This window comes from Haliotis cracherodii, unplaced genomic scaffold (assembly GCF_022045235.1).
Source record: "Haliotis cracherodii isolate W230 unplaced genomic scaffold, xgHalCrac1.p SCAF_6, whole genome shotgun sequence".
NCBI lineage: Eukaryota > Metazoa > Mollusca > Gastropoda > Lepetellida > Haliotidae > Haliotis > Haliotis cracherodii.
The window spans coordinates 60,157,095-60,178,167 of record NW_027266319.1 but is presented as its reverse complement, the minus strand read 5'-3'; the positions used below and the strand labels follow the sequence as shown (position 1 = coordinate 60,178,167).

Sequence of the window (21,073 nt, the reverse complement as noted above, 5' to 3'; positions counted from 1 at the left end):
ATTCCTGGACCTGTTCATGATGTACCGGACCTACCTGACACCCTGACCACCGTCCTGTTCACTCCTGGACCTGTTCATGATGTACTGGACCTGTTCCTGATACCCTGACCGCCGTCCTGTTCACTCCTGGACCTGTTCCTGATGTACTGGACCTACCTGACACCCTGACCACCGTCCTGTTCACTCCTGGACCTGTTCCTGATGTACTGGACCTATCTGACACCCTGACCCCTGTCCTGTTCACTCCTGGACCTGTTCCTGATATACTGGACCTACCAGACACCCTGACCACCGTCCTGTTCATCCCTGGACCTGTTCCTGATGTACTGGACCTACCAGACACCCTGACCACCGTCCTGTTCATCCCTGGACCTGTTCCTGATGTACTGGACCTACCTGACACCCTGACCACCGTCCTGTTCATCCCTGGACCTGTTCCTGATGTACTGGACCTACCTGACACCCTGACCATCGTCCTGTTCATCCCTGGACCTGTTCCTGATGTACTGGACCTACCTGACACCCTGACCATCGTCCTGTTCACTCCTGGACCTGTTCCTGATGTACTGGACCTACCTGACACCCTGACCACGGTCCTGTTCACTCCTGGACCTGTTCCTGATGTACTGGACCTACCTGTAACCCTGACGAAGGTCCTGTTCATCCCTGGACCTGTTCATGATGTACACATACTGGATCTCATGGATGTTCCAAACTGCGATCCAACAAGCCGGATCAGTTCTGTAATGCAGATTTATATCACAACATGTGAGAATAAGATGTAATGGACCTACCTGATACCCTGACAACGGTCCTGTTCACTCCTGGACCTGTTCCTGATGTACTGGACCTACCTGTAACCCTGACGAAGGTCCTGTTCATCCCTGGACCTGTTCATGATGTACTTGACCTACCTGACACCCTGTCCACCGTCCTGTTCTCTCCGGGACCTGTTCATGATGTACACATACTGGATCTCATGGATGTTCCAAACTGCGATCCGACAAGCCGGGTCAGTCCTGTTATGCAGATGTATATCACAGCATGTGAGAATAAGACATTGTCAGTAACACCTTAAAATCCAGAAATGTTAAACAAACCAAAACCTTGGAACAATCAAATGGACTGCTGATATATATATCCTAAACATCTGGGTGCAGTGACAAACCAATTCTTATTATCCAGAAGAGTTGTCTCCCGACTAGGCCCCTTTCCCAAACACTAACCACACTGAGCAGCCATTGTAACCACCTAATCCCCGTTTAGATAACAAACATAATGGACATTTCATGTTGCTCCGTGCCATTCAAAGGGCGTCTTGGGAAACCTCCAACTCGTCTTCTTGAGGCAAGGGAGTTAACTGACTTTAAAAGTCCAGTTTCCACCCTTGCCGAACTAGGCTGGAATTCCTGGGCTTGATCGTAGCACCACCAGTGGCTATTAGGAGTTATGTCCCCTCTAAGCCTCTCCTATGGACCAATCAGATTCAATCATTTGCATTTGTTTCAAACAAAATCGCGGCGCCCAGCAAGATGATCTGATCGATAATCAAGATCTATATTGTGATAAAACGGGTCTTACATTGCGAGGTGCATCAAATCCGCCGGCATCTTCATTAAAAACATGAAAAGGTTCGGAAAATATCTGCTGACACCGAGTTCGCGGTGTAAATACTTTGCAAATCCTGCAATCGACCTAAATCTGTTGACAGTGAACAGGACCTCCGTTGAAAATCTGAAGATTTAGTTCTGGTGTAATTGTAGCCAACATACCGGAACTTGGCAATTATGTAATAGAGTTAGAGGATTTGTATGAATTATAGGTTTCTGGCATGCCCAAGTGAATTATGACACTTAAGAGAACTTGGTCAACAGTGTCTCCAGAAAGGAAAGAAAGAAACTGACCTTGTTGTGTAGACCCATATCTCCTGAGGGTTGACCAGCATGAACACAACGCTGAATTCACGACTGTAGCAGACACTGAGCACCTTCTGCAGCGGGGAGATGCTGGGAGGGGGCAGCACCGTCGACATGTTCTTCTGATTGCTGCGGGCAAACAGCCTCAAACTGGAACACACAGATCAAACATTTACAGTGACCTGCCCTTTTCAAATATGGTCAAGATGTAGAAGAATGACCTGTCCATAATTGATCAAGTCATGTAAAAGTCCTAATGTCAGTTGCCTCGAACAGTTGTGGATGATTATCAGTCCATATCCTAGAAAATGAGCTGATCTGGAACCCTGTCTTCAATGGTTGGTTTCAACTGCTGTCAGGACTGACTATATGTAACTAGACAAGGTGCTCATTGTCCATGGCTCAGTGGACAAAATCTTGGGAAAGCTGGTAGCAATCGACAGCGAGAACCTTGTCTTACATTTGATCTGCTTTTCTCTCCAAGGGCCACTCTCCATGATGTCTTTCCCTCCCACCCCATCAGACTCCCACCCCACCAGACTGCCTCACAATCCTGTTCCAGGGCCTCTCTCCATGATGTTTTTCCCTCCCACACCATCAGACTCCCACCCCACCAGACTGCCTCCCAATCCTCTTCCAGGGCCTCTCTCCATGATGTCTTTCCCTCCCACCCCATCAGACTCCCACCCCACCAGACTGCCTCCCAATCCTCTTCCAGGGCCTCTCTCCATGATGTCTTTCCCTCCCACCCCATCAGACTCCCACCCCACCAGACTGCCTCACAATCCTCTTCCAGGGCCTCTCTCCATGATGTTTTTCCCTCCCACACCATCAGACTCCCACCCCACCAGACTGCCTCCCAATCCTCTTCCAGGGCCTCTCTCCATGATGTCTTTCCCTCCCACCCCATCAGACTCCCACCCCACCAGACTGCCTCACAATCCTGTTCCAGGGCCTCTCTCCATGATGTTTTTCCCATCCCACCCCACCAGACTGCCTCTCAGCACTTACTGACTACACCCACCTGCTATCTTCCCCCAGAGCTACTATCCGTGTCGTCTTCCCCTTGCAGCCCACCAGACTCAAGTTGGACAATTCATTTCTGGCCAGACTCCAGAACTGGAAGAAGTAGTTGAGAGACCAGATGCTGATGTTGCGAGCTGTGCTGATGTAGAGGAGGTTGTCATCAGTCAGCCCCATCCACAAAACTCCATCAGAAGAAACAACCAAGCTACAACAACAACAACACCGACACCTTGATAAGAATTTAGCACAACAACATGATAACAAATATAAAGTGGACGACATGTTTAGATTTCATCCCCTGAATGACTGTCTATGCACAAACCAAAATATGCTGAAGAAGGTCACACGTGTCCAAACAAAATTTGTGAAGTGTTTTGAAATGGTGAACATGCATAACCGTTGTGCTCAAGCATGCATAAGTGGCATGCATAAGTACATCAGGAACAACACCAAAAATATTATTCAAAAAACAATTTTTTCTAAACTATGTGAATATTATTCACTATATCCCCAAAATTAATGTACAAAAATATTGTCAAAAGTGAAAAAAATAATTTACCATATTCGACATAATACGCACCCGGGCGCTCTCAAAATTAGAAATAGGGGGCTCTTATTAGAATATTATTTTGGTGAAAAACAATAGAGTTCAAAGAGCGTAAATTTCGTGGTTTATGCTGATATGTTTATCAACGGCAGATATATTTTTCCAGAATTTAATTGCCCATAATTAAGGGTGCATATAACAATCATATTATGCACGAATAAATAGCCTTGTGTACATTTATCAGTCGGAAGGGGTGCTAATTAGGATTGTTCACTAGCCTGTATATTAACAAATATCGCTGTGGGCACTTATAAGAGCGGGGCGCTTATTACGTCGAATACGGTAACTCTGACCTGAATACCAATAACCGACTGAATACTTTTTCAACAAAATGCCTTATTTTCAGCCGTGAGATTTAGTGACAGCCCACCTATAGAGAGCGTCCATTGTGTCGAGTGACCACATTCTGACCGTGCCGTCCAGGGAGGACGTGATGGCTATTGTGGAGGTGTCGGGGTGAATCAGGAGATGAGTGACCGCTCGCGAGTGACCACGGAAAGTGTGCACCAGACCACCTCGCAAACTCCATACCTTCACTGAAATACAGGTTCCGGCAGGTTGAAAGATGACAGGAAGCCTTAGCAACTTGAACCATGAAGTGTATCACATGGGAAATGTAACAATATCAAAATAAGGTTTACAATTTAGTTGACTTTGCGCAACTGCTAAAAGTCTGCTGTTAAGGAGATCTTCCAATTTACTTTGCTAATCATGGACAGAAAGCTATACTTGACACTGGATAATATTTAGACTTGCAGAAGTCTCTAAGGCAATAATTATTTGTTCAAATCATTAGTTCTAGATTACTATACTCAAGAAAATATGGCCTGTAAATAATAAGAACAAGTCATCCCTACAAGAGACAGGAGTCCTTACAGGGGTAGAAACTAACAGTTTTGGTCCACTAGTCCTTATAATGATTACATATAGCAAAACCCTTAAAATGGGCCAATTTCTACTAGTATTTAGTATACCTTTACTATTGGGCAGTTTGGTAAGGACTACAGGACTAGTGCCAATTTAACGCTGCCTTAGACTGTCCATATATCTAGACTTGCCTATCAGAAGGATAGAATTACGACACATCCATGGACTTTTCTTTCAGTACAGCCTTGGAGCAAGGCTAGATACTATGGTGCAATGAACATTCAGTAAATGAACAAAAATGGATTAAATAAATGTCAGTACTGTGCAGGTGTGTCTCTGGATTTCGTAATGAACTCAAAGAGTTCAAGAACATACATATTAATTCATGCTTTTCTTCCAGTGAAACGTGCATATTGTGAAAACATATTTGGAGTGGCAAATCAGCATGAACAACCTCAGGGCTAGGGACATATTCATCAAGTGCTTACTTAAAATGGCAATGGTCAAACTAGAACAGTCCGATTCTTCTACATGACGTCCTTGTGACAATGGTATGAACCAAAAGCTTCAGTGTGCATTAGGGCTGTTACGTTTCACTCGCATATTCGGTGAATCGAACCGTAACCATTCATGAATTGAATTTGTTATTCATGGCCACTAGAATGGAATATTTATGAATATGCTATCATGTATATTTACATACCCTGTACTTAAAAATATCCATAACAACATATCATATGCATAGATTTCTTTCAATGACGACAGTCTTATAATATTTAAATTGATAGTATTGTTGTCACTGGTCATTGTTGCATTTGAGCAGATACTAGTACCTGGATAAGTGCAGTATATAAATATATAATTTATTAATAATTAACAAACCATGTCAAATAAATTATGTTGTTATTGTTTCAATGAATATAACAAATAATACATCAGCTGCTGACTTGTTATTGTAACTGTGAATTGATATTCGTATTCGTTACCCTATATTCGTGATATGAATCGTATTCGCCTCACAGTGTATTTGTTGCAGCCCTAGTGTGCATACTGTTGGAAGACTGAAAGTCAAGATGATATTTACCCTCTGAATCCACAGATGCAGTCACCAACACTTTACAAGCTACAGAGTACTGACAGCCTGTGATCGTCATGGCATGAGCTCTGTAAACACAGAAAACACTCAACAATGCAACACAACATCATCTACTACCAGGATTTCTAATCTACAGAATCGTCGGCAAACTAAATTTACATACAATGGTTATAATTGAGAGACAATATGTTAGATCATAAATGAAACATCGCCCTCAAGACATTTGATACTCGTCTATAAAAGAAGAAAACCTTCTCAAATATCAAATGTAGCAAATGTTATATTTTGGACAACACTTTCGGTTCAGATTCTAGTACATTTTTGGGTTGAGTCCCATCCGGGATTCGAACCCACACATCCAGAATGAGGCACCTAATCGCCAGCACACACTTCTGACAAGTGTTGGTGCAAATCCTGGATGGACTCAACCCCAAAATGTCCTAGAATCTGTACTTTACTAAGAAAGGGTTGTTCCAAATATAGCATTTGTTACATTTGACCACTTTCTAAAAGGCACAGTTTTATTTGATCCTCAGGACTTTAAGTAAACAAGGTTCTATTGTCATTACATTGTCCAAAGACATGCCTTACATTACTTGATTGACATCAGTAAAAAGTGCAGAGGTCAAATAAAGGTCAAAACTTTAAATACTGCAATAACTCGGTATAAATATTTTGAACCTCTCTTCTAAATACATATGTTCCAAAATTCATTACATTTGAACAAAAATTGCAGAGAAAATATATAATAGCCAAAAATTGCTTTTTAAAAATGGCTTCCTATGTGAAAAAGCTCAAGGATGAAGATGATGGCAGGATGTATGATTAGAGAAGAGGTGAGGTGAGGTGAAATGGGGTTTAACGTCGCGTCCAAGATTATTGCAATTATATAGCGATGTGCATGCACGTGTATGTGTGTGTGTGTGGCTGCTTGTACTAGTCCGGACTGATGCCGATTTATAGTGCTAGCTCACTGAGATACCATGCCGCAGTTTAACATGAATACCCCACTCAGACACAGTATACTGACTCCGAGCCGACCAGTCCTTGCTTTAGCCCCTTAATGCTGAGCGCCAGACAGGGTAACAACAAGTACCATCTTTTAACGTCTTTAGGTATGACTCGGCTGGGGATCGAACCCCACTCTCTACCATTAGACCACGGAGGCGGTGGATTTGAGAAGACAAAAGCTTACATGGCCTTTCAGGCTCGGTGAGACACAAATAAAGCCTATGGAATGTCAGTTTATACATGTTCTCATATTCTATGATTGAGAGAGCAAGAGAATGATTGAGTAAGACGTATGACCATCTCAGCAATCTACCAGCCAAGGGGGACCACCAAGAACAGGCTTCACATGGTGTGCCCATGGGGGAATCAAACCCCAGACTTCAGCAGGATGAGCAAACACATTCTCCACAAGGCTACCCCTACGCCTTCGACGACAAATATGTGTTTTTCAGAATAAAAACGATGTTTTAGTTGTCTGTTTTCAGTCGTACAAATGGGTATCTCTCATACCCTCACTTCATGTGACATGTCATAGGGAGGTACGTGCGCAACCGGACAGAAACAAGTTTAAAGTTTACATTCAAGCTTCTGGTTTCCTTTTGAAACGTGCAACTAGAAGTGAGGGTATGAGAGATACCCATTTGTACGACTGAAAACAGACTAAAATATATACGGGGGCACGGGTGGCCCAGTCATCTAAGGCAGAGTTGCGTCCCTTGTGCACGCCAGAAACCTATGATTGTGGGTTCAAATCCCGGTTCGCCCCGATAATGTTTCTAGGTTTGTCAGCACCATACCCGTGCTCGTGGGTTTCACCGAAGTGGTAAACGTCTGAGACCTGCATCACTTGGGGCTTTCCTCACACATTAAGCTGACACGCCGTGATATAATTGTAATACTGTTAAAAGCGGCGTTAAACCAAACTCACTCACTCACTCATTAAAATATATACTTACTGGGAGAACTTGAAGAGTAGCTTCCCCTGCATGTCATACGCGAGCAGATCTGTGTCCGAGCAGCAGTACAGGTGGTCAAGGTTGTAGTCAAGGTCGACCCGTTTCACCCATCTTCCTCCCAGGTTAGGCAGCTCATACCTGCAACAGGCCAACATGTTATTTAGAAGAATACTTTACATCTCAATGTCATGCAATCCCCATATCATATGTCACATTCTGTAACATCTTCCCTAGGCAAGGGAGTTAACTGGCCATAGATGTCCAGTTTCAACCCTTGCAAAATTAGCCTGGAATTATGGAGTTATATTTTGACTGGACTAATGAGTCTATGGTTATTGCAATCAAAATCGTGTAACGAAATGGTGCTTAAACTGCCCTGCAGATTTCAGACAATTGCAGGATTTGCAAAGCATGAGTACCGACAACTTAGCATCCACATATGTTTTCCAAATCTTTTCAATCAAGGTGCTCAGGTAATTTGATGCACTTTGTGAAGTAAGGCCCGTTTTAAAAGATAAAGATCTTGATTATCGATCAGACCGTCTTGACTGGGCAACGTCATTTTGTTTAAAGCAAATGCAAGTGAAATGAGAGGTGGAATCTGATTGGTCCATAGGAGGAAGACAGAAAGAACATAAATCGTCATAGCCACTGGTGGCTACATGATCGGTCCCAGAAATTCCAGCCTAGTTCGGCTCAGGAAGATGATTCTGGTATTTTACATAAGGGCATAATTTCCTGTTGTTTTGCAAATACTTGGGAGTACATTCATCAATAGCAAAAACAAAACAAAGTATGTTTATTTCAAACTCTTTTCAACTTTCTTTGAGAAACTAAAATCATATGATAAAATGCCTGTTTGAAATAAATATAATTAATTCAGATATTCTTTTTTGGAAATGATTTAACAATTATTAAACAATGATTCGACTGTGAAGTTTGTTGTTTAACGCTGCATTCAGCAATATTCCGGCTATATGATGATCTGTAAATAATTGAGTCTGGACCAGACAATCCTGTTATTGACATCATGAACATTGATTCACATTGTTGAGACACAAATGTGACAATGACATACAATCAGCCAAGTCACCGAGCCTGACCACCCGATCAATTTAGTTTGTTTGTTTCTTTGTCTGTTGTTGAATGACGCAATCAGCAATATTCCAGGTATATGACGTCGGTCTGTAAATAATCGCCTCTTACGACAAGCATAGTCGCCTTTAATGGCATGGGTTGCTGAAGACCTATTCTACCCCGGATCTTCATGGGACAGATATGAGTACCTGAGGGTCAGTCTAAAGTTAGCCAGTGGTTTCAGCTCTTTAAACGCCTTGGCTGCCACTTGATGGAAATGCCACACCTGTAGTAGAACAAAACAACATCAAATGTAGCCACAACAAATTAAATCATTTGTTTATAAATTTCTGTAAAATGTGTAGGGGCGGTGGGGTAGCCTAGTGGTTAAAGCGTTTGCTTGTTACGCCGAAGTCCCAGGTTCAACTCTTCACATGAGTACAATGTGTGAAGCCAATTGGTGTTCCCCCATGATAGTTATATAACTAACAAGAGTGCCCTGAGAGCACAACATCCCCCGCATGAATTTTTTTAACGTGTTTATATTTTCTTTGTATTTTATGAAATAACAACAGTAGATGGAACTGCATTTGACACAAATTGTGCAGAACATTTTGTTGGGAGTAATCCAGTCTGAATGCTAATGCCATAAGGATGTAGCTCACCACCAAAAGCCTTATACAAGGAGACTAACTATAGTTATAGTTATAGTTAGATATTGTGATATTCTCTGGAAACTGGAGGAGTAGATTTCATGAAGCTCCGTAAAACAGGGGCAGTAACTCTGTCAAAATTAGTTGAAATGAAACAGGACTGCGATATGCGTATCATCAACATGTTGACATCTTATGTGTAGAGTGTCAGGGATATTCTCTGGAAACTGTAGGAGGAGTTGATTTCACGAGCTTAGTACCCTCTGTGGGATGGACAGACGGACGGACAGACGGACAGACTGCGCCACGACATAATCCCCCTTCGGCCATTCTGGTTCGACGGGGGATAAAAACAGCATAAAACCATACTCACTCATCATGGGCACGATCTATGCACTCGAGATGTAATGCAAGACTGACCACCTGATCTCATTAGTCACCTCTTACAATCATCAAGCTTGACCACCCAATTCAATGCTGGGGACCAGGTCAAATCCACGGACCCAGGGGTAATAGCGACCAGACACAAGGTGACCGTCTATTACAGCACGACCAACTACATGGGATTCCCCCTTCATTTAACAATTAGACAGACAGTTACAAAATCCAAAAAGTCAGGATATAGGTGAAATTGTTACATTTGACCACTTTCTAAATGTGTATTCATGATATAATGTAGTTCCAGTTACAGTCGTGCATCGTTTATACGGACACTAGCGTTATTTCACAAATCGTCCGTTTAAACGAATATCCGTATAACTGAAACCAGCTTCTTACTGGATGAGTTACTTCCCTTCAATTATGCAACTCATGACAGATGACAGAGCAAACAGATACATCCACTCAATCTTTTTTCAAGATATACACGTTTCAAAAAATCTGTCATGGAAGTTTGAACTTTACCACATTTTGAGGTTTGAATTTTAAACAATAATTCCAAATTGTCCAGATCGCCTGTGTTCTCGTAATATGTAATCAAGGTCTCTATAAAAGCACAAACTTTTGACCTCTGACCTCCACAGACGCCATATTTATCGAAGGGGATTACATGTACGATAAACAAGCTCGTCTCAAACGTAACTCAGTGTCACTTGGTTAATTGACTTCTCACGAATCAAAGGATTACCACCAGCAGAAGGATTACCACCAGTAGAAGTGTATTGTCCGGGTAAGTGAGACAATTTTGTGTGCATTTCAGTGTTTTGTTTATGAAAATGACCATCCGGTTGCGGAAACTGAATTTCCGTATATATGGGTAAATTTATGTAGTAATTATTTCGTTTTGAATGAAAATCGTCCGGGAACCGAGGTTTCCGGATATCTGAAGACGTATAAGCGGGGCATGACTGTACCTTTGTTCCTCCGACTCCGCCAGTGATCAGTTCATCTCGGACAGGGTTAAACAACATAAACAGCACGGAACTCAGGTCTGCGCTCACGGAACACGTCTCCACAAAGTCACGGTTCATCACCTGGATGAAGAACATTATACAGTAAATATACAATATATTCTTGCTTTAAGGCCAGACAAACTTGATTTTCTGTTTCATGGATTCTTCAACACAATATGACAACAGGCAGGCGGCAAAAAAAATAAAAACAAGCATAGTTTTCTACTTTCAGACATTTGTGGGTCAGCTCCTGTCTTCGAAATTCATGCTTGTCCACTAGCCCGAGGCTACTAAATTGTGCTGAGGACAAGTAAAAGTCCAATGAAGGGTGATTGACAAGTAGCATCTATTTCTGAACCAGTTCTCAATGCTTCAATTTTGCTACAAATTGGAACTGAACAAACTGGCAGAAAATGTAAACATAGTGAATATTTCTTTGTCTCGTTGAAGTCTTAAAAAAACAGCAAATTTCTAAAAAAAATAAATCATGTTGGTCTTCCCTGAAGAGTAATGACAGTGATTGCATAATATTGCATCAATGATAGAAACTTTGTCTCACCTTTAAACTAAAATCTTTAGCTAGTGCAAAGTAGCAGTTGTGTTTTCTTGCATAGACCAGGTGTGTTATGAGACGATACTCGTATTTAGGATACGTCAGGGCTTGGGTCACTGAAATATAAAATTTCATTCGATATGGTCATTACTTCCCTATTCTTAACTATTAAATTAATTACCATAATCATAATATTTTCAGTACATTTGTATTAATTTTATTCGTAATATGAATATGTTTTCAAGGTAACCAAATGTAACATACTTAATGTTTTCAGGTGAGGTAAAATGGGGTTTAACTTAGCAAGAGTTTTTCCGCTCATAGAGCTGTTGTTCTAGTCTGGACTACCGCCTCCGTGGTCTAGTGGTAGAGCGTCCGCCAGGAGAGCGGAAGGTCCAGGGTTCGATCCCCAACCGCGTCATACCAACAGACGTTAAAAGATGGTACTTGTTGTTACCCTGTCTGGCGCTCGGCATTAAGGGGCTAAAACAAGGACTGGTCGGCTCGGAGTCAGTATACTGTGTCTGAGAGGGGTATTCATGTTAAACTGCAGCATGGTATCTCAGTGTGCTAGCACTATAAATCGGTCCGGACTAGTACAAGCAGCCACACAAACAGAGTGCTGGTTTTATTGTGCTAGCCCACTGAGATTCCATGTCACAGTTTAAAACAGATACCCCACTCAGACACAGTGTACTGACTCCGAGTCAACCAGTCCTTGTTCCCTTAATGCAGGGTAACAAAAAATGTATTTGGTAAAATAGAGTAACAAACCAAACGCAGCCTCACAGTAATGGCCAATATTATCCATGGCCGGCAAAGATATTGGTCCAAATATTTTCAGTGATTCTCACTGAACATTAGAACTTTTGCTAGGCAGTGCCACTTTTCATCGTTTATGAAGTGCATGGAAATGCTGCTATTCACATTCAGCGTCAATGTATGATGTGTAGACATGTTATTTCTTGACTTGAACTGTGAAAATCATGAAAAGTACACCTGTTAACCCCTACCCCAAAGCTTAAGGAATATCTGACAAATCAAGGTGTGGTGAAACAGTTTCAAAATTATTGAAATTAAAATTATCTCGTTCAACATTGTTGCACTTTTACAGCGACGTTCATCCACATGTGTGAATGTGGCTGCTTGAACTAGTCCAGACTAGTGCTGATTTTATAGCGCTAGCCCACTGAGATACCATGCCGCACTTTGACATGAATGCCCCACTCAAACACAGTATACAGACTCTGAACTGACCAGTCCTCGTTTCAGCCCCTTAATATCAAGAACCAGGCAGGGTAACAACAAGTATCACCTTTTAACGTCTTTAGGTATGACGCGGCCGGGGACGTTGTGATCGAACCCCGACCTTCTGCTCGCCGGGCAGACGCTACACCACTAGGCCATGGAAGCGGTATCACAAATGGAGGTGTTAAAATACTTTCTTATGTAGCCAGACTGTTTCAAATCCTTGTATCACGATGACCCGATACTCTAATGATCAGGTTATAGGAATCAAAAGTGTATGAGTCAACTGCAGCAGTAGCTGTAATCAATGATATTGACAAGCGTAGATTACAGTCTCCGCTACTGACACCTCCTATCAAGCAATGCAATGTACATTCCATCAAGGACTTATCTACCTGATGTGGTTTAGGTGGGACTTATCTTAATCCCTCTTAAGTTACATAATAAAACACCATGAGGTTAAGCATGCAATATTATACGAGATGTCAACACTATGTAGCCTCTTTAAGGATGTTGATAAAATGTACAGACTTTTAACTATTTACCCAAATTAACATAATGAGGACTCCCTGAATAGAATCCAAGCTTAAAAATGTCCATTTTATGAAAAGGTGGGTTAAGTTTGATGGTATTTCCTATACATATTCTCAAAATCCTCACATCAATTATCTGTACCTTTTCTCCCAATACATCTAAGGGGAACAAATCACTAGACACTTCCCACTCAAAAGCATGTTGTCCAATATATGACGTTATCAACTTGCAAGCGCATATTCAAATCTCCAGAAATGACTTCATGACAGAACAATGTTTTATCATGAAATAAACCATGCTTCTTTCTTCGCGATTTATCACATGACCCTAATATCAGTCAGTTCTACGTCTAGTGAGATATTTGCCCCAGAATTCCCACAAGCAGACATGAATAAATACATAGGTGTATGGCGGAATCAAGTGGTCATCAGTGAACCTTTACACCAATAGAATACTGTAAATCTTGAAATTAACACGAGCGTGATTTAAATGCGAAAAATGCGAGTGGTCTTTGCTCGCATTATTAAACATCGCGTTTATATCGACAATAAGACATTTTGGATAGCAGAAATACCAACTTAGACATACGCTGAAAACAAACAACTATGTATTCCACATCAATGTTTATTGAGCAGCACTTGTAACAAGTATATATACAATGTCATTTAAAGACTAATTACATCCTGTGAATTGTCACTGCTGGGGTGAAGACAAGCGTTCTACTCACTCATGTCATCACTGATCACACCTGCAAGTCCAGACAGACGCCACCCAACACATTGTCTTTGCTCTTTGCGACTGCATCAAAGGCCGACACGAGCCAGTGCGCACGTATTGTTTCAGCTGAAGTACTCTACTCAGCGCGAATAAGCGGTGCTATTTGGTGTGTGATTGGATTAATGTAAGGTTGGATTAAGGTGAGGATTCTCCTGGAAACCTGACAGAGGACATTTTGTTTAGATATAAATCCACTGATGCTTGAGAGGAGGGGGTGTCGCATTAATATTGAGTCGCATTTTTGGCTAGGGGCCAGCGGTGGCATTCTTTTGGAGACACATTAATTTCACGTTTTACAGTATATGGCCTGTTACATTACTTATATATTTATATGAGATACCTACATGATAAATCGCAAAGACCAATGAAGAAAGAAGCATGGTTTATTTCACGATAAAACTTTGTTCTGTAGTGGCATGATTTCTGGAGATTTGAATATGCGCTCGCAACATGATGAAGTCATATATTGAACAAAGTTACTTTTGAGAGGGGAGTGTCTAGTGATTTGTTCCCCATAGATGTAGCGGGGCTATGCAGAAAAATGCAGTGCCTGAATGATTGCATCCCCAAGTGGAAGAGATATGACAATCGGTATTAGGAGAAAATGTTCAGATAATCAATTTTAGGATTGTGGGATATGCGGGAAATACCAAACTTCACCCATCAGTGCATAAAATGGACTTGTCCGACCTTTCCGAGGTCGGGTTCTATTCAGGGAGTCATCATTACTAAATTTTGGGCAAATACTTTTAAAGCTTGTTTCTTTTGTCAACATCCTTAAAGAGGCTGTACATAATGTTGATATCTCATATAAGAAATAAACTACTCGTGGTCATTGTTTATCGTACAATAAAACACTGTAGGGAGAATAAACCACTCGGGCTGCGCCCCTCATGGTATATTCTCCCTGCAGTGTTTTATTGTATGATAAACAACTCCCACTCATCGTTTATTTCTTAAGTAAAAACTCTTGGAATTTCAGCAGAGCTTGGCATTACAGATACCATACCAGGACTCAGAGCCAGTACACTGTGTGTGAGTTGGGTGTCTATTACTATCCATGTTAAACTGTGGCATGGTCTCTCAATGGGACAGCACTACAACATGATACAACCAGCATTAGTACAATCAGCGCATATCATAGAATAAGTGCAATAATCTTGAAATGCGACGATAAACCCCATTTCACATCACTACCTTCATCTGAAAGTTGACAAATGGAAGGACAGACAGACATAAACATGGCTTTTGGTTCGAGTAAGCTAGAAAACAAGATAGGAACATGAGAAACATATTGAATCAGGGTCCACTTGCACAAAGCGATCTTAGCGCTATGACTATTGTTAGCCTATGTTAAAGTATGGGAGTTATGATCATCTTAGCGCTAAGTTGGTCTTTGCTCATTCGGTTTGTCTCGGTTATTTACAGGCTGCCATGACAAGGGCTGGCTATCGTTATAGTTTATAGAGATCGATGTTCACTAACTAAATATCCATCAATTATCGATAAATATCAGAGAAGTAACTTTAAGCAAATATGCAAGGAAGTCCTGAAAGAAATCAACATATTTCACGCCACTGATGAGTTAGTGAGTATGGTTTTACGCCCCTTTAATCCAGCTATATCACGGCGGGGGACACCGGATATGGGCTTCACACATTGTACCCATGTCGGGAATCCAACCCGGGTCTTCGACGTGACAAGCGAACGCTTTAACCACTAGGTTACCCGACCGCCCCGCCACTGGTGAGCAGTGTCACATTCATGCATGGATTATTTTGAGGACATTTGAGATAGAACAAAAAACAGTTGCTTTCTGTCTTCAACAATTGACAATATTGACAATAACAAGTCTGTTTCAGTAAACCTAAACTTCATTTCATCACAATAGTGTACGTAAGTTATTATCGATGACAACAATTTCACATCAATGATAGTTCTTCCCATCAATGATAATTCCGTTCAAAGATATTTTTAGCCAGCCCTACCCATGACATAGCTTAAATATTGCTGACTGTGGTGTAAACAAAAAATAAAAAAACAAACACAAATTAACAAACAAACCTCTGGCGTCCACAGCATCCCTCTTCCAGGCGATCACCCCCTTAGCATCCAGGATGATGAACTGCCTCATCCTCCCGTTGTACGACACTGGCAGGGGGTAACAATTTGTTATAATTTTAAGTACTGTATTCAACGTAATAAGCGCCCAGGGCGCTCTCAAAATTAGAAATAGGGGCTCTTATTAGAATATTATTTTGGTGAAAAAAACAGAGCTGAAAGATAAATTTCGTGGTTTATGCTGACAGCCTGAAATGTTTATGTATGACAGATATATTTTTCCAGAATTTAATTGCCCATAATTAAGGGTGCATATAACGCACGAGTGCGTATTATACGCGAAAAAAATAAGTCTTGTGTACATTGATCAATTGGAAGGGGTGCTAATTGAGATTGTTCACTAGCCAATATATTAGCAAATGTAGCCGTGGGCGCTTATTAGAGAAGGGCGCTTATTACGTCGAATACGGTATGTACGGTGGAAACTGCAACTAAAATAACACGATATTGGAATATATTATTCCGGATAAAATAATAATTTCAGATACAATTTCTTCCAACCATTGCATCAAAATTCTTTGAAGTTGTATCATTGGGAACGCTTAAACTGAATCACAGGAAGATTGGGAGGAAACGTGCGCACAGCTGAGTGCTATTTCTGGCTTAGTTTACGAGAAAATACACACGGTAATCTTAATCTCTGCATATAAAACAGTGTCTTGGAGAGCAGGAAATACAAATGGTAAATCATCATGTCTGGTGATGTTTTATATCAAATTTCATACTTTTATTGACCAAGTTTGTTATACCTGTTTATTCACCTGAATTCCCTGAAGGGATACGATAACGCTCATCAATTATTTGGACCCTGAAAGTAGTGTTGTTTGTTTTTTAAAATGTCCGGACAGAAAAATTTAAATGGCCGGTAATCAATATTTCAAACCAGACATTTGAGATTCCCAATCGGACATGTCCGGCGCATATGACCGTTTCCGGACCCCTGGTACAAATATAGTGTTCCAACTACGTTACATGATCGATTCCTTCAAACAGTTACTGAAATCATTTACAAGCACTTCAACACACTATTCATCATGTTTCCTATTTGTTTTGTTTTGACTTGAAGATATCCGTCACTAAGAACTTTGAACCATCACAGGATGAGGATCGATGAAGACTCTTTGGCCCACTGGAAAAGTTCAGTCTTAAATTTACAAACTGGATGGAAATTATCAAAAGAAAAGAAAATGGTTGACATCTGCTTTCTTTTTTACATGATCAAGTACAGTTAACTATACAGTTAACTATGTTTATAACAAACACAATAACCGGATAATGACGGATATAACCATCTATTTCTTGATCCTGTCCATTTGCTGTATATATGCTGTACCTTTCCTTATAACGAACAACGTATATAACCCTTTGAGTTCGTTATAACCTTAGTTTACTCTACATATGAAGTGCTACAGGCTCATATTTCAAACTTTAGAAAATCTAAATAGGATTAAGTCACCATATGCTCATCAAATGTTTTCAGTCGTTTTTATTCTGAGAAGGTCAGTTTGGGTCAAGTCTTCATGAAATTCTCTACAATCAGCCTTTAAAGCACATTTTAGCCTTATGTCTACAGGGGTAGATTTAACTTGTATGTAGCCAGCAGGGCCTGCTCCTTTCAAAAGTTACTGGCCCTTCTCCAAACTAACTGGCCCAAAACTAAATGTTGGAGGCAACAACTGAGTTACCCAGGAGCTCCAGAATTTTAGAACTCCTCACCCCTAAAACATCATTTGCTGCTCTATAAGATTAAATCTTGGCTTCCATTTGCCTCATTTCGCAGCGATTCTATGATCAAATAAAGATGTTGTACAGAACATTACAAAATGGCTGCCGGTTGTGTCATTCTACCAGGATGATCTTTAAGTTAACCATTCACTCGATCTCATCCCCACAAAATATTTTCTCATTGAAATTACAAGATTCACGAGCAGAGAAAGGGGGAAATTTTGACAAGCCAGACAGGCAATCTACTTAATGTTTCAGCAAGCCTTTTGTTATGAGCCAGCAGTTAAATTGACCCCTGTTCTCTATATTTAGTGATGCTGTAAGTCTAAATTAAAGTGTGCAAGTGTTTAAATTAACAAAGTCTAGTACTCATTCATGTAAACATTCCTGGTAACGTCCATTTCTGACAATTTTGCTTATTCCTTAAATTATGCAAATCTCACGGGCCACAAAAAGCCTTGATCATTATTTTTCTTTTGGATGAATTACAGATCCCTGGTATATCATTTTTCGAGTATTTAAGACAGACCGCTTATTTTCTTGTTTTCAAAGCTTGTAAGAAAAGCGGGAGTAAGAATAAATGTGTTTGGATCGTACTGGATTGTTGCAATACTCACCTCCCATAATATCGGAGCTCTTCTTGCCATGTTCGTACGTAGCTCTGGGCTGTATTCCATACGGAATGGAGGTAAAGTTGTCCGATATTTTCACAACTTGACTCTCACTGTTGGAGGATGACAAACTCAAGTGCGACACAGACGAATCTTTTCTTTCTAAATTCCTGGAAATTGACTCCTTTATTTCTTCAAAGACCTCATCGACATCCCGATGTCTGTCCATTTCTGTGTCAATATCATAATCGCTTTCCTCATCAGCGTCATACTTCCCCATTGACAGCTCATCGATAAAGGCAAGGAGTGATTGGTCATCGACCTCTTGGTCATTGACTTCTTGAGCTTCATTGATTGAATTGTTGCTGGCGTCGAGTCTGGAGGTCAGTTTCAACATGCCGGCCAGTGCCATGGGGTCATACTGGTCAGGGCGGTTGGTGACACGTTCAGGCACTGACCCAGGCGTAGTTGGAGGATCTTTGTCCTGGGGGGTCTCCACAGAAACAGACATATTGTTTATCTGACTTTGTTAACTGTTGTTTTACTGTTTGTTCCACATTTTTCTTATAAATTACTGGGTACTTTGTCCAATGAAATCATCTATAAAAGTAAAAAAAAACAAATTATATTCACAGTTGTAATTATGTGTAAAGATTTAGGGTGCACAGTAATACCGGTATATCGGTAAATTGAGGTTCATTCTTTCCTTGATCATGTTCATTTGTATCACAATATAATTTTTTCATGATGCTCAGTATATCGGGTGAGTTGAAATAGCGACTTTTATCATGTGTTTCATGTAATACACTTGCCAAATAGCTTCACTGCCACGGAGCGTGCATCCAGGGCCCCAAGATGGCTGCATATTTATTAAATGAGTACATATTTTCTTGTACCAGCATCCCTTTTTGTTCAATTTCTGAACTTCCATCCATACACTGATGTTGCAGATGTTTCAGAATTCAAAATTTAGAATTATACAATATATCATGATAAGTGTCGCAATACGGCCTTGTGCATTGCAAAATATTGTGAAACACTTGAAACCTCCAATACCCATCCCTAGTAAAGAGACCTGTGAAGATTCCGGGGTTAGAATAGGTCTAACCCATGCTTGCCGACCGCCGTCATATGGCTGGAATATTGCTGAGCGCTGAGTGCGGTGTTAAACAACAAACCAACCAACCAACCCTTGTAAAGACAATGCAAATGATGTATTGTGGAGGGAAAAATGGTGGAAAGAGAGCATGTTTTGTTTGTTAGAAAAAGAATATATTTTCTGTCCCTGTTTCAAGAATACAATTGTTTTCCCTCAAAGAAAGAGCTGAACCATTTTTTTCCGCAATATATTTTTATAAACAATATTTTTTGTAGTATTTAGTGGACATGGTGGAACCAATTTTATTTTTCAAAAGCATCACTGGGCCCACTCCAACATTTCTGATACTACAAATTAAAAAAATGATTAAAAAATTTAAAAAAATTCTGATACTACTAATAAAAAAATAATAAATGAAAAATAAAATTTTCTGATTCTACAAATAAAAAAATACACCCACATTGACGTCTTACAGATATATTACTTACTATCTGTTTGATTGGCATTTTAGAAATGGCGAGTGAGTTAGAAAACATACAACTTTATGAATAACAACTTGTGGTTTAAGCATTTAGTGATGTTTCCACGTAGATTCTTACACAGTTATCAAGCTGGAGTGATATATTATATGCAACAAACCACGAGTTGTTATCCATAAACATGATAAAGTAGCCCATTTTCTTGTTATTTTTTTCATTGCAAAAAATAAGTTAACGATTTACATTACAAAGTTTACTATCAAACAAACAGCAAAAAAAATTAAAACTCGCATGAACTCTTCGGTCTAACTGTGTGACAAAGAACCCCCTGTGCCAGAGCTTAAACCTACAAAACTCAGTGTGTTCAAACACTAGTGAAACACTACACATATCTCTGGATATTGATTCCTGACAACCATCACAAATGAAACCTTAAAAAAACAACCTTGTTCATTCCATCTTGGAGATCATGCTTATGTAAAATATGCTGGATTTAAAGGCTTACATCACACAGCCAAACATGTACATTGCTTAATTCAGGTCAACCTAACACACAGTGTGGCTGATAAGGCTGTTTACGATTCAGTGGCAGTGTTCTTAACGTATCTATCAACTGGATAGAACGCCTAAATACCCATGTATCTGAACCTACAAAACACATGTTAGTTTAGTTTTTCAAACATGTTTTTTTCAGTCTACCTTTTGAATAAGGAGGGTGCCAAACCCCATATCCTGAATCCAAAGTTTTGACTGTGAACCTAATTGCTAACCCCCGAATAACGACTACTATTTAACACAAATCTCAAAAGCAAAAAATATATAAAAATACAAAATATAAAGGCTATTTTTATGTAGACCATTATTCTTTTTTTCACGTTGAATCGTTGAATCCATGTACCGAATACATCCCGCATTACACCCCATCCATAAACCCCCGAATCAGCCTCATTAAGTGACTGGTCAATTAATATAATTGGTTGGTTTGGTTGGTTTGATGTTTTATGCCGCACGCAGCAATATTCCAGCTATATGACAGCGGTCTGTAAATAATCGAGTCTGGACCAGACAATCCAGTGATTAATATCATGAGCATCGATCCACGCAATTGGGATCGATGACATGCATCAACCAAGTCAGCAAGCCTGCCCACCCGATCCCGTTAGTCGCCTTTTAAGTGAAGTGAAATTGGGTTTAACGTCGCGTCCAAGATTATTGCACTTATATAGCGACAGGCATGCACGTGTGTGTGTGTGTGTGGCTGCTTGTACTAGTCCGGACTGATGCCGATTTATAGTGCTAGCTCACTGAGATACCATGCCGCAGTTT

General features: G+C 40.5%; 1 protein-coding gene across 1 annotated transcript in view; it reads right to left on the bottom strand.

The window, feature by feature from the left end:
* The window catches only part of LOC139445219 (uncharacterized), an 83,746-nt gene that overhangs the window by 56,230 nt on the left and 6,443 nt on the right, over positions 1 to 21,073 (bottom strand). Inside the window, exons 2-12 of the mRNA XM_071226357.1 lie at positions 18,176 to 18,769; positions 15,777 to 15,863; positions 11,160 to 11,269; positions 10,562 to 10,681; positions 8,766 to 8,842; positions 7,480 to 7,617; positions 5,501 to 5,580; positions 3,920 to 4,085; positions 2,941 to 3,147; positions 1,905 to 2,066; positions 915 to 1,019 (exon numbers count right to left, since the gene is read on the bottom strand). Of these exons, the coding sequence (XP_071082458.1) occupies positions 915 to 1,019; positions 1,905 to 2,066; positions 2,941 to 3,147; positions 3,920 to 4,085; positions 5,501 to 5,580; positions 7,480 to 7,617; positions 8,766 to 8,842; positions 10,562 to 10,681; positions 11,160 to 11,269; positions 15,777 to 15,863; positions 18,176 to 18,680 (1,757 nt within the window). The 5' untranslated portion in view covers positions 18,681 to 18,769. The remainder of the gene's footprint in view (positions 1 to 914; positions 1,020 to 1,904; positions 2,067 to 2,940; positions 3,148 to 3,919; positions 4,086 to 5,500; positions 5,581 to 7,479; positions 7,618 to 8,765; positions 8,843 to 10,561; positions 10,682 to 11,159; positions 11,270 to 15,776; positions 15,864 to 18,175; positions 18,770 to 21,073) is intronic.